General features: G+C 47.3%; 1 protein-coding gene across 1 annotated transcript in view; it reads left to right on the forward strand.

The window, feature by feature from the left end:
- Nucleotides 1-10,054, forward strand: part of CUNH6orf222 (chromosome unknown C6orf222 homolog) — a 12,281-nt gene extending 2,227 nt beyond the window's left edge. Inside the window, exons 3-11 of the mRNA XM_006907427.1 lie at nucleotides 1,231-1,295; nucleotides 1,523-1,763; nucleotides 2,838-2,969; nucleotides 4,125-4,186; nucleotides 4,513-4,753; nucleotides 5,591-5,725; nucleotides 6,775-6,839; nucleotides 8,196-8,453; nucleotides 10,019-10,054. Coding sequence (XP_006907489.1) covers nucleotides 1,231-1,295; nucleotides 1,523-1,763; nucleotides 2,838-2,969; nucleotides 4,125-4,186; nucleotides 4,513-4,753; nucleotides 5,591-5,725; nucleotides 6,775-6,839; nucleotides 8,196-8,453; nucleotides 10,019-10,054 — 1,235 coding nt within the window. The remainder of the gene's footprint in view (nucleotides 1-1,230; nucleotides 1,296-1,522; nucleotides 1,764-2,837; nucleotides 2,970-4,124; nucleotides 4,187-4,512; nucleotides 4,754-5,590; nucleotides 5,726-6,774; nucleotides 6,840-8,195; nucleotides 8,454-10,018) is intronic.
- The last annotated feature ends 2,272 nt before the right edge of the window (nucleotides 10,055-12,326 follow it).

The following is a 12,326-nucleotide window of genomic DNA, read 5'->3' on the forward strand; positions in this document are numbered from 1 at the left end:
TGGAAAGAATAGTTCTATGCACACTCATATCCCCACAATTCTTAATTCGGCTGATTTGCTCTGCGTGTGTGTGTGTGTGTGTGTGTATGTGTGTGTGTGTAATTTTGTTGCTAAACCATTTTAAATAAATGATGTTTCATCCTTAAATACTTAAGCATGGGTCTCCAAGAAATAAGGACAGTCTCATACACAACCAGAACACTGTTATTGCTCCTAATAAAACTGATAATTCTCCATTAACCAAATTCTATAAAGAATGGGCATATTTTTAAAGACGTGAAATGAAGGAGTTATGCATCTGTCAAAGAATAAGTAAAAGGCGTTTGGTTGGTTATTTTGCAGGATGTTTATTTTACATGCTAATTGTTTTGTCACACGGTCGGCTGGTATGTTGAGTCAAGAAGAAAACCAAACAAGATATATAAATGAGAGAAGTGAGGGAGGGAAGTGAGAAGTGAAAAAGTCTGCAGACAGCCTGGGAACACAGAATCTTGTTTGTACCCGCTTTGTGTAAATTGATCAATTGGAAACTAGAGGTACATTGTCTTTGCCCAGAGACAAAGGGTGACTGGGGTATCAAAGAAAACCATTAACATTGCTTGTGGCTTCTCTGTAATGACTCAGTAGTGTGGCTGAGGCATCAATGTGGCAGGCTGTCTGTGTCACGTGGGCTGGAGTCGCTCCAGCCCTTACCTCCAACCCTAGGCCAGGTTTCCACCCTTTCTTCCACTGGCATTTTATGGGTTGGAATGTCAGCATTAGCCTTGCAGAATATTTCCAAGCACAGTCTTTCATTTGATGGCCTGACAGCCTTCTGAGGGAAGCAGAACAAGGATTATGATCCACATTTCACAGGGGAAGAGATGAAGGCCCAGGGAGATTAAGAAATGTACCCAAGGTCACACAATTTGCTGAACCTAAAGGAGATATTTACAGATCTGTAAAGTTCAAAGGAAATAGTGGGCACAAGTTGAATGTTTGAAAGACTGACCTGAAATTTTCTGCATAAAATTTTATGCTTTGGACCAGTACCCTTCCTCTGTGGATCTTCCAACCCTCTTTCAGAAGGACCAGCCCCTGGGATGTGGTGCTTTCCACCACTTCTGTGGCCTAAGAGGACCCTCATTTGATACAGAAGGCCCAAGTTGGTCTCAGAAGTCCAAGATAGTTATTACAAAGAGTTCTCTGTGCATCTAGAAAGACTAACCAGGTACATTCACTTTCTTCCAGAGGATATTATCATCCGGATGATAGTGCAACTTCTCCAAAAAGTGGGAGACCAGTGGGAAGAAGAGGTGAGGAGCTGACTGTGTGTGTAGATCCCCAGGGGCTTGCTGTCTTCTCCTCCACCACCTCCTTCTCCTTGCTCAAGCCCTACCTGTCCTCCAAGCCTCCTAGCTCCCCTGCTCTGGGCTCTGTCGCCTCCCTTGCCTGAAGCCACCCTGAAGCACTTCGCTGCTTCTCAGGGAGCTTTCCCATCTCCTCCAGGTCAGGGACCCAACTCAGTTTCTTTCCCCTACAGCAACTCCAAGCCTCTCAGCCAGAGGCATCTCCACAAAACCCAGCACCAGCTGTCAGGAAGAAATCCCAGGAGAAAAAGTCTAACCTCAAGAGAGTCTTTTCACTTAAGAAACATGGCTCTGAGGAGTCCAAGAGGATGGAGGCTGCAGATGTTTCCAGCCCGGAGTCCCGGCCGTCAAGGAAGATCAGCTTTCTGCCCCTGTGTGTTGGGGGCCATCGGCCCTCCATCTCCAGCAGTCCTGGTGAGCAGGCTCACAGTTACCATAGCAACACTGCAGCTCTGGAAGCTTCCCCAGGGCTGGAATTGGCCACTTTAAGAGCTGCCATCCCAGTCCTGACTTTTGCTCCTCCCTGAGCAATGGGGGAAGACTGTGGGGAGGAGAAAAGCGATGCCAGCAGATCGCCTCCGCACACGAAACCTCACCATCTAGGCAATCCAGCTAAGCCCTCGATGGAAATTGCATTCAGGGATCCCCACCATCCTCAGCTCTCCGAAGCCTCAGTTTCCACACCCTGGGCGTGGGATGCATGTGCAGGAAGGAACTGGAGCCTGGCAGTCAGGAGATCTGGGTTCTGAGCTGTTCATTCTATGTCATTCCCCACCTCTGTGCCTCAGTCTCCTCACCTTTAAAATAAGACACATACCTACTGCAAATCTGTACTCAATCAGTCCTCACAGCTATTTTATGAAGTACGTATTATTATCTCCATTTTACAGATGAGGGCACTGATACTTAGGGAGGTAAAATAACGTGTTCAATGTCACATGGCCCATCAGTGATGGAGTCAGAGCCAGAGGGAGGAAGGATTGTCTTGGGTGTCAGAGGGGAACAGCAGAGCGGGTCATCCTGACCAAGGGACTTTACATTTTAAAAAGGAGAGGGCAATGCTTAACACCAAAGAGTGGATCCCCAGCGGTGAAGTCTCAGGCCATAAGGGGAGAGATTTTCGTGCAGGGTATTCTGGCCTGATGTGTTCATTAATTCTATGGAATCAGGCATTTACTCTAACTCCTAAATCAGGCCAAGATGACGGTGAAGGGGTGAGGTTGCTAGGGGAGGGAGGTGAAGGGGGCAAAGCCCAGGAAGCCAGGTGTGTGAAAGTGCAAAGGGATAAGGGATCTGGGGCAATAAACCAGAACCATGGCCCTGCCCAGCAGCTCACCTCCACCCCTACTCACCTCCGCCCTGGCTCACTCCACCGTCCACACGATCTGACCATGAGCGAGCACAAGGTAGAGGCTCCGCTAATTTTTTTGCAGTAGTCAACACCCTCCGACTGACGAAACACTCCCATTATTTCACCTCTCTTCTCAGGCTTGGAAGAACCTGAAGTCCAAGAGTCCTTGTCTACAGATAGTGGGGGTCCAAGTTCCTCGGAGCTTTCCACCCAAGCAGGAAGCCAGAGACTAGAAGAGGACTTGCATCTGGACAGAGCCTCGGAATCCAGTCAGTACCCCCTCTCCTTTTCTCAGAGGTCCCGTGGGAATCGTCTAGCCTGACCCCTCCACTTGTGGAAGAGAAACTGAACCAGAGAGAGGCAGTGACTTGTCCTGACCTGCCTCTGAGTGCAGCAGGCTGGAGAGACAGGGCTCAGAGCACAGGCCCTGAGCCAGACTGCTGTAACTTACCCTGTCTGAGCCTCAGCTGTAAACCACAATAGTGCTGACGCCCTCTTTGGTGACTCGGACATAAAGCGCTGCGTGGAAAGCACTGGCCCCACAGCAAGAGCTTGGTAGATGGTGTGATTTAGGGCTGGGTTTGAATTGGATTCTGATGTCTTTAAGCTGTGTGAACTTGGACAAGTTGCTTCATCTTGGTCTCAGTTTCCTCATCTGTATAATGGGGATAATAATAGTACCGACTTCCTAGAGTCATTGGAAGCGCTAAACAAATTCATGTCGATAAGGCATTTGGAGCAGTACCTATTAGTAGCTAATAAATGTTAGCTGTTGTTTATTGTTATTATTATTGTTGTGGTTATGCAAAGCCTCAGGAAAAGTAAAGAGGATAGGAAGGGGCCATAGGAGAGAAGCTCTACAGATGGTAGCCGTTGTCACTATTATTATTTTATCACTGGCAGAGCCAAGCTTAGAATTATATAATCACTGTCAGTAGTTCTGTGTGTCTGAAGATACTCTTAAAGATCTGCCTCTCTCACTTCCACCTTTCTGCCTTGTTAACTTTTCACACACACAAAAAATGTGCCCCAAAGAGGAATCGAGACGGGTCCCTGTTCTACCTAGAAGAGGGATAAGGGGATTTGTGGGACCAGACCTTTCTAGATGGCCTTGCGGCACCTTTTCCCAGAGGCAGGGGCCTCAGCTGTTTTCCTCACACCTAATGTGGCACATCTGGGCCCCCACTGGTAAATAGATAAGTGAATATGTTCCCTTGAAACCAGCTCTGCCCTCAGGTCACATCTGAGGACTCTGTGGGTCCCTCTGGGTCTGGACTGGGACAATCACAAATGCAAGCTCGTTAGCACTTTGGAGACCTGTGAGAATCACCCAGGGAGCCACCTGGGCCTTAGGAAATAAAGATAGACCACAGAAAAGCTTTTCTCAGCAGTAGAGTATAAGCAACCACTTTGTTCTTTTTTAGAAGAATTTATCCAGAAGATCATTGCCCTACTCCAAGATGTAGAGGAGCAGGAAGGAGAGAAGGTGAGGAGGACATTCCCCAGGGAAACCATGACCCTCACTGTGGACACGCCTGCCCCTGCCTGGAGTAATGCCTTCCCTGCCCCTCCCTCAATTCCACATCTTGCCAGAGCCCTGCTCCTGTCCCTCCTCTTCTCTGAGCCTCCCCTGATTGCTGCAGGCCAAACTTGTTTTTCCATCTCTGAGCATCAGTGGCTCTTCTCTCTAGGCCACCCGTTCTGGTCCACAGTGGGTCTCTGTTTCAGAGCGTGCTGGTCTCTTTCCTCACCTCACTTGCCGTTTCTTCAAAGTTGAGGGCCCTGACTCAGGTTCTCTCATTTTATCCGCAGCAACTTCAAGTCCAGGAGCCAGTGATGGCTGTGGAAAACCAAGCCCCACCCTGCAGGAAGAAATCCCAAGAGAAAAAATCCAGCTTCAGAAAACCCTTTTCTCATAAAAAACATGGTTCCAAGGAGCCCAAGAGAGCGGGAGCTGCAGATGCCTCCAGCCCAGAGTCCCGGCCACGCAAGAGGCCCAGCTATCTGCCCCTGTGTGTTGGGGGCCATCGGTCCTCCATCTCCAGCAGCCTTGGTGAGTAGGCCTGGTGTTGCCACGGTAACAGAGGCTGCCTCTGACCTGAGGCTTCCTCCAGGGCAGTGGCTGGCCTCTTGTTTAGTCTTGACTTCTGCTCTCTGTTCTGAGCGGAGTGGGGAGGTGCAGTTGGGCCGTAGAGGAGAGAGGCCGGTTACCGGTAGGTCCCACCACTCACAACACACTCTTCCCTCCCGCCACCCCCACACATAGACACTTAAAGACAAATGTGGTATGAAAGCAGTGCATCAGAATCACCTGGAAAGCTAATAGAAAAAAGAGAGGCCCCAGTTTTGACGAAGGAGGTATGACCTGGGCTTTCTTTTCACTGCACCTAAGTGCGAGGGCCCCCGGTATATAATGACTCCTCCCTTTACATTTACGGAGTGTTTACCACAGGTGCTTTCACACATGTTATCTCGTTTAGCCAGTTCACGACCCTGTGAGGCCAGTCTCATTACTGCCATTGGACAGATAGAGAAAGTGAAGTTCTGACAGGCTGTGTGACTTGGCAAAGCCTTGGGGAGTTAAAGGGGAAATGGGTTCACTTGGTGGGACCTGTTGGCAGGCCTGCTTGTTTTCCTCCTAGACTGAGAGGAGGCAGAGGGGGATGGTGGAAGAAAGAATGAGATTTCTGGAGGGGACAAATAGAGCCCTGTGAACTCCTCTGGGGTGGGTCCAGGGTGGCTAGGGGTTCACCAAGGAGCCTAGGAAACCGACCCCTCTCGTGCCAATGCCTTCGGACAGCTTCTTGTCAGAACCTGGACATAGCGATTTGAGTCACTGGATTTGAGACAGGTACAAGCACACTCATACCATCTTCTTTTTTGCCCTCAGATCTGGAGGGTCTCGAGTTCCCGGAGTCCTTGTCTACAGAAGGGGGACCGGTTGGATCCTCAGAAGCACCCTCCCAGGCCCGAAGCCACAATAAGCCAGAAGAGAGACCTCTGCAGGATGGAGCGTGTGAATCTAGTTAGTACCTCTCTGCTCTCACCTGGGATGGTTCCCCTTAGATTTCGCAGGCTGAATCCAAGTAGGGAACTGGAAGGGCAGCTGACAAATATCCAGGAAACTCTAGCAGGACAGGGAGAAGACAGGGCTGGCCTTTCAACTGGGGTCGTTGGGACAGAGTTGGAGGTGGAGAGCTTTCTTCAAGTAGAGAACATGTATCTATTCTGTGGGATGTGACTTAACCTCACCCCATTGTTTTGTTTAAACATTTTATTAAATTCTTAGCTTGCTCTGGGTCTCATAACCAGTGCTTTACTGGCAAAAGGCTACTGGTGTGGGGGTGGGGTGTCAAGGAGGAGGAAGCCGTGATCTGTAGCATTTGCAGATTTCTGTGGTATAGATATTCCCACCGTGGCCAGTTTCAGTGTGCCAACAGTTTATAACAATGGGTCCACCGATTCCTAAATATGTACACTTCACTCTTGGGATGAGCAGCCACTGGCCACACGGCCGTTTGTAGCCCTGGTTGCAACTATTCCTGAACCATTTTGGCTTTGGGAAAGGAGGTGAGACGCTGGATGATAAAAGGTGGCAAATGATTAGCCAGGTGATTGTTTGCAGCTCTAAAACCTTTGATTCTATTTTCAGTGTATACAATATTGACTATTGTAGCAATGCAATATGCTAAATTGCATAAGTTTCTTACAGCAGTAGCCCCGGGGTTTCCCCACCCTGCGTTCTGATTAGCTGCTCCTGGCCCCAACTCCCATTCTCGACCACACTACTCTGTACCTTGGTAAGAGACACTGGGAGGTCTCAGATTTCCCCTCTGTCAGATGGAGCTGAATGTGGTTATAGGCGAGCGTGGCAGGCCAAAGTCCCTTCTGTTTCTATAAGGCAAACCCAAACAAAGCTCTCATGCTCCAGCTCTAGTTTGGGGAAGATTTTTTCTTTCCCCTTCATAACTAATCTGTGTGCTGGGTTTTAGAGACAGAATACTGTCTGTAGTCGATGAATGAGTTATTGCAGAATTTTTCAACAGTCCCACAATCCTTCTTTTTTATCCTCAGAGGAGCTGATCATCCAGAAGCTGGTGGCCCTTCTCCAAGAAATGGATAGCCATTTGGGGGAGCAGGTGAGAACTGAGACCTGAGGTCAATCCCCATCTCTGTATCTGGGTGACCTTGGGTGTGTCCCTGAACCTCTCTGAGACTCGCTTTCCTTTTTTGCAAAATTGGGGATAAAAATCTACCTGACAAAGTTTAGTGCATATATAGAAAATGCCACACATGTAGCAGATGAGATAAATGTTACTTTAAGATAATATAAAGCTCAGGTGGCTCCCCCTGCCAGCCAGAACCTCCCCTGATCCAAATCCTCCTTGAAGTTCAGCTCACGTCCCACCTCCCTGGAAGCCTCCTCCTGGGAGTCTGGAAGGATTTGGATTGGGGGAGGTCCTGGCACACACTTCAAGCTTTTAGATTTTCCTCCCCTGCTAGATAGCCTGTAACAGAAGGTTCCCTGCCCTTATAAACCTCACAGTCTACTTGGAGAGACAAACACAGATCACATATGAAGAGGTCATCAGGTGTGAGTACAGGTCACTGATGAGCAATCAGTGTAGCAGACACTGTTGGCACCTGACCTTGGTGTACACTGGCCACTCCCAACGCCAGCACCTGCATCTTTTTGCCTGAAGACTGGCCCCCAGAGCCTCTTTGCCACCCGGTGGCAGGCCAGAATTAACACCCTCCACCTCCCCAGGAGCAGCCCTCAACTAATGGCTCATGGGAGCTGGTGGGTACATACTCAGCTTCTTCTCCCTGGGGGATAGCGGGGGAAGAACTTTGAGTAGCTGGTTCCTGGAATGCCCCGAGGGAATTCGGCTCCAGATGCCAGCGTGTGTGGCTGCCTTCCTATCCTTGTCTCAATCTTCATTTTCCCATCAGTTTCTCAGGGATTACTTACAGCATAAAGATATGCACCTGAGACCTTGTCTCTGAGTCTGCCTCTGGGGGAACCCAATCTAAGACCTTTGGATAGTAAGAGGAGGAGTCTTAGGGTGGGAACTAAAATCCATCCAACATCTACTCTGCACAAAACATTTTACATAAACTATCTCCCTTAATCCCCTCTCCCAATAATAATCAAGGAGGGTGGGGATATTATTATATCTCCGTTTTGTACATGAGTAAGCAGAGGCTCAGAGAGGTCACACAACTAGTAAGTGAGATTTAAGCATCATTATTTGGGTCCAAAGACCTGTATTTTTTTTTCTTTTCTTTCTTTTTACTTTGTCTTGCTATTTGCAGCCAGACCTTGCATAGCAGATTCTGAGTGCCTGTGGGTGGTGGAGGAATTTATCTGGGAGCTCACCTCAGGGGCAATGAGGTGTGCCTAGCCTGGCTGCGTGGAGTTGAGGGAGGGGGCAGTTGGTGGGCAGGGATACCTACTGGCAACACTGATGACCTGCCCTCATTTCTGCTTCCAGATCAGGCGACGCCCCAGCTTCGAGAGATTTTTTTACCAGCTCCCAGACTCCTCTCTCATAAAGCTGGCGGCCACCCTGAGCAGACAGGGGGCCAGCTCCACTGAGCCTGACCAGAACCTCGCTGAGAGACGCTACCAGTTTGCCTTTGGCTTGGCTAACAAATTTGCTGGGAACAACCACCATGCTGTCCTCAGGTTCATGGGTCTGCGCTACAGACAACACAGTTACCCCCAATTCTCGTACAGGGAAGCCCAGCAGGTGAGAAAGGGCAAGGAGGCGCAAGTGATGACAGGCTCATGGTCATGCAGGATCTATTTACTATCCTCTCCCCACTCCTGCTTAATTCAGAACTTTTAGGGTCCAGCTCAAATGCCAACTCCTTGCTGAGACAATTCTACACCACAGCGACCTTTTTCTTTCCCCAAACTCTCACTGGCTTTGCTCGATAATTAGCATCTTCTTTATTTGGCTCTGGTCTCTAACTATGTGCATTCTTTCATACCTTTTGCTATCAGTATGGAATGCTGGACTGGCTGCTATCTTAGCTTGCCCTCTTATTATTTCATGGGTTCTGCTGCTTGGCTTCTCAGTTCAAGACTGTCATAAAATTTAAGTAACAAAACACAGTAAGATTACATTTAAAATAAGGGGCGATAGGTGGAGGTAGATGAGAAGAATCCATGCGCTGTCTGGTTCTGGAAGGCTTCCAGAAGGTGTTCCTTCACTGACCTTCATCCTGGCCTCTCCCCTGCCATTATTCTCACTCTTCCCATCGATTTCACATTTTCCCCGCCCCTAAGGCTCTGAGAAGTTCCCTTTAGAAATAATATCGATCACTGATTTTTTAAAAAATATGAGTTTTCACATGTTTTCTGAGGACTCCGATAGGTTTCCCCACCCTTTTCAAAATCACTTATGATAACCTGCTTACAAACATTAGACCCAGATCTATAGAGTAGAAGCTACTGAATGAAAGCATGACTTTAAAGGAATAAATGTTCTGTTTATTAGTGTTGGACAAATGGGACCAGAATTTCTACATCCAAATGGTCCCCTGGGGAATCAGAGTGTTATTGCAATGATGTCACCATCATTCAAACACTCTGTCTTCCTCTCCTGGAACTACCTTTAGAAGCCATGTGCTAAGTCTTGCAAGAAAGCCAGTCTTATTTTATGTTACATGTACCTTGTCATTCCAATGCCCTGCACAACTTTGGCTTGTTTTCCTGATGAAAATTCCTGTGACCTTAGACCTCTCTTTTCTCAGCCTCATTGTCTTCTCCCAGAGAATTGGGATATTACAGATAATTTGCCTTCTAAGACGGGTTAGGTAATAGTTTATGAAGGGATCTGAGTTTTTTGTGAAGATCGGTTTTGACATCCTCAGTAGCCCTAACTCCGTCCTCTGGTTTTACTAATCATTCATTCATTCACTTATTCATTCAACCAATATATAGTATGCAAAGTGCTGTGAGGGCCTGTGGAAGGTTTTATTAGTGGAAAAGACAGAATGTTTACTGTTGACAAAATTAAATATCAGTTAAATGCTAAATTAGGGGTAACACAGGTCGATAAAGTAGGTCAGTTCTGGGAGACTTCTAGGAGCCGGCAGGCATTGATTTTTACTTTTGACGATGGAGAGTTGTAGATGGGGAGACAGGACCAGGAGAACACTGTAGGCAGAAGGTACTGTGTGAGCAAAGACTCAGAGGTGGGAGCTAGTGTGGTATGTTGATGGGTTAATGAGAAGTCTATTGTTATCAGAGTGGGACCCACAAATAATTGAGCTCTGGCTAAAACCTATGTTCCTCTTCTCCCCGCAGAACATCACAAGTCCTGAGAGCCAAAGTCCAGATTGAAAGCTGAGCTTTGAACTCAAAGGCCCTTGAACGAGCCAAACAACTGATGGCTTTAGCCAGGAGAGCTTGAAGATGCTTCATGATGTCCCAATCCAGTGCTTTGCAAACATGACTGCAGATAAGAGTGCATAGCCATTCTGTGTACATGCATCGCCGTGGACTTACTGAGACTGAGAATGCACAAAACATTCTTCTACAAAGCTAAAGGCAGATACTGTGTTGGGAGAGATAAGCACTGGACTGGGAGTTAGGACACTCAGGGCTCCAACTGCTGATCTGCTTCAAACTTGTTACAAGACCCTGTACATGTCCCCTCTCCTGTCCAGACCTTGGGTTCTGGGCTGGACTAGGTGACCCATTGGATCTCTTCTGGTCTACATTGCTGAAATCTTCCTAAAGAGAAGTAGTGAGTGCTTTTACTTTGTGGCTAAATACACCCTCCCTACTGAGCTGGAGGCAATCTTTAAGTCCTTGCTGAATGAATGAATGAATGAATGAACGAACAAATAAGGCAGAGAATTAAGATCCAGGTAGTTCCGCCAGGTATTCTCTGGGAGGCCTTGCTCCTCAGCTGGAATTGTGCAACCATTGCTTCTGTCTCTAAATCGTGGGTTAGGGTGGACATGGGGGCACTTTCTCGATGAACATTGGTCTGGAGCATTGGACTGGGAGTCAAAGCCCTTGCATTCTGGGAACGGCTCTAGTGCTGGCCTACGTGCCTTTGGGCGAGTCTCCTGGTTTTTACTTTAAGAATTACCAAATCCTTAATCTTATTTTTTTATCATCATTCATTTTCTTGATCCACAGGGGCTAACACTAGGCCTATTATCATATAGAAGGCCTGCTGACATTTTTTCAGGTGTTAGTTTTAAATGAGTCTTAAAAGTAAATTTTTGTTTCACCAGAATGTCCACATGCATTTAAATAGATGTGCAATTATGCACAACACATAATTTATTCAGTTGACTGACAATGCTTAATGCCCAGATGGATTTGTAGATGCCTCCCAGGAACTCTGCAGCCCCAGATAAGGGAAGACCTGTGGCTTGGGGATCAGTGGTCTCTCAGTGTCCTATAATTCTGTCACCAAAGAAATAAAGCTGATGGTTTCACCTCTCCCATTTCATGGGAGTTTGCCAAGAGTCAGTGAAAATGAATGTGAAGGGTTCTGAAAGTTAAATAGTGCCATGTCCATGTATGTTGTTATTTTTATTATGGCCACAGTCTGGGTAGTTTTCAGGAAATGGGGAAGGGCTTCAAGCTGGATCACCATGGATGGTTGCACAGGTGTGCACTGTTCAAGAGCATCATGCCCTTATTTACTTCCTAGACATTGTGGATTTGTAGATTTATGACAATTTCCCAGCTGAAGGCAGTAAAGTGTCTTGAGAAAGATACTTGGCAGGAAAGTAACTTCTTGTTTTTGCACGAAGGTGGGGTATAAGTTGTTAGAGGCTCTGCCTTCCACACAACTGAACAGTTTCAACAGCTTGGCTCAGGTGGACAATTTATCGTGTGTCCATTATCTACATGGGCATCTGATATTATAGCCGTGAACACAGCCTGGAACACGTGGCCATAGGGGAGAGGGTATTAAAACCTGCATGGCAAACTCAATTTTGTTACCCACAGTGAACATTGTTTTGCTGTTGAACCTATGGTGAGAACGGTGGGTGGACCTGGGGAGGAGGAGAAGCCCTGGGCAGAGAGGGCTTGGGCATTCAGATGGGACTGGCCTCAAATCTGAGGCAAAGTTTTAGGAATCTCAACTAAGCATATTCTGAAAGTCATTTAATTTTATTGCTTCTAAGAAGTGGGGAGAGATGAGCTGTTTGTGGATTTATTTTAGGCACTGTTCAGGAACACAGGCAGTGTTCAGGAACACAGGGAAGGATCAGAATCAATTCTGAACTGAGGGTCAGGAACCTTCTGTATGTAGTTTCTTATTTGGAATGATGTTCTTTAAGCTGTATGAGTATTTGGTATGAGTTCCCGATGCTGGCATCTAAGTCTCATTTTTGTACTTCATTATTTGAACAAATAAAGAAACTGACTCACACAAAGGTCTTATTATTCACAATGGAGGCTTGGGGATACACCAGCCACATCTAGGCCAGTCTGGTTACTGCAAGGCTATTGGAGTCAGCCTCTTTGTCTCTACCTGGGGATTCTCTCTGGATGTTTTCCGGGTGTCCCATCCTTGGAGTGCCAACTTGCTGAGGCAGTAAAAAAAGTGCTCTGGGCTGGGCATCAGGAGTCCTGGATTTTAGTC

The sequence above is a fragment of the Pteropus alecto genome, unplaced genomic scaffold (assembly GCF_000325575.1).
Source record: "Pteropus alecto unplaced genomic scaffold, ASM32557v1 scaffold202, whole genome shotgun sequence".
NCBI classification, from domain to species: Eukaryota; Metazoa; Chordata; class Mammalia; order Chiroptera; family Pteropodidae; genus Pteropus; species Pteropus alecto.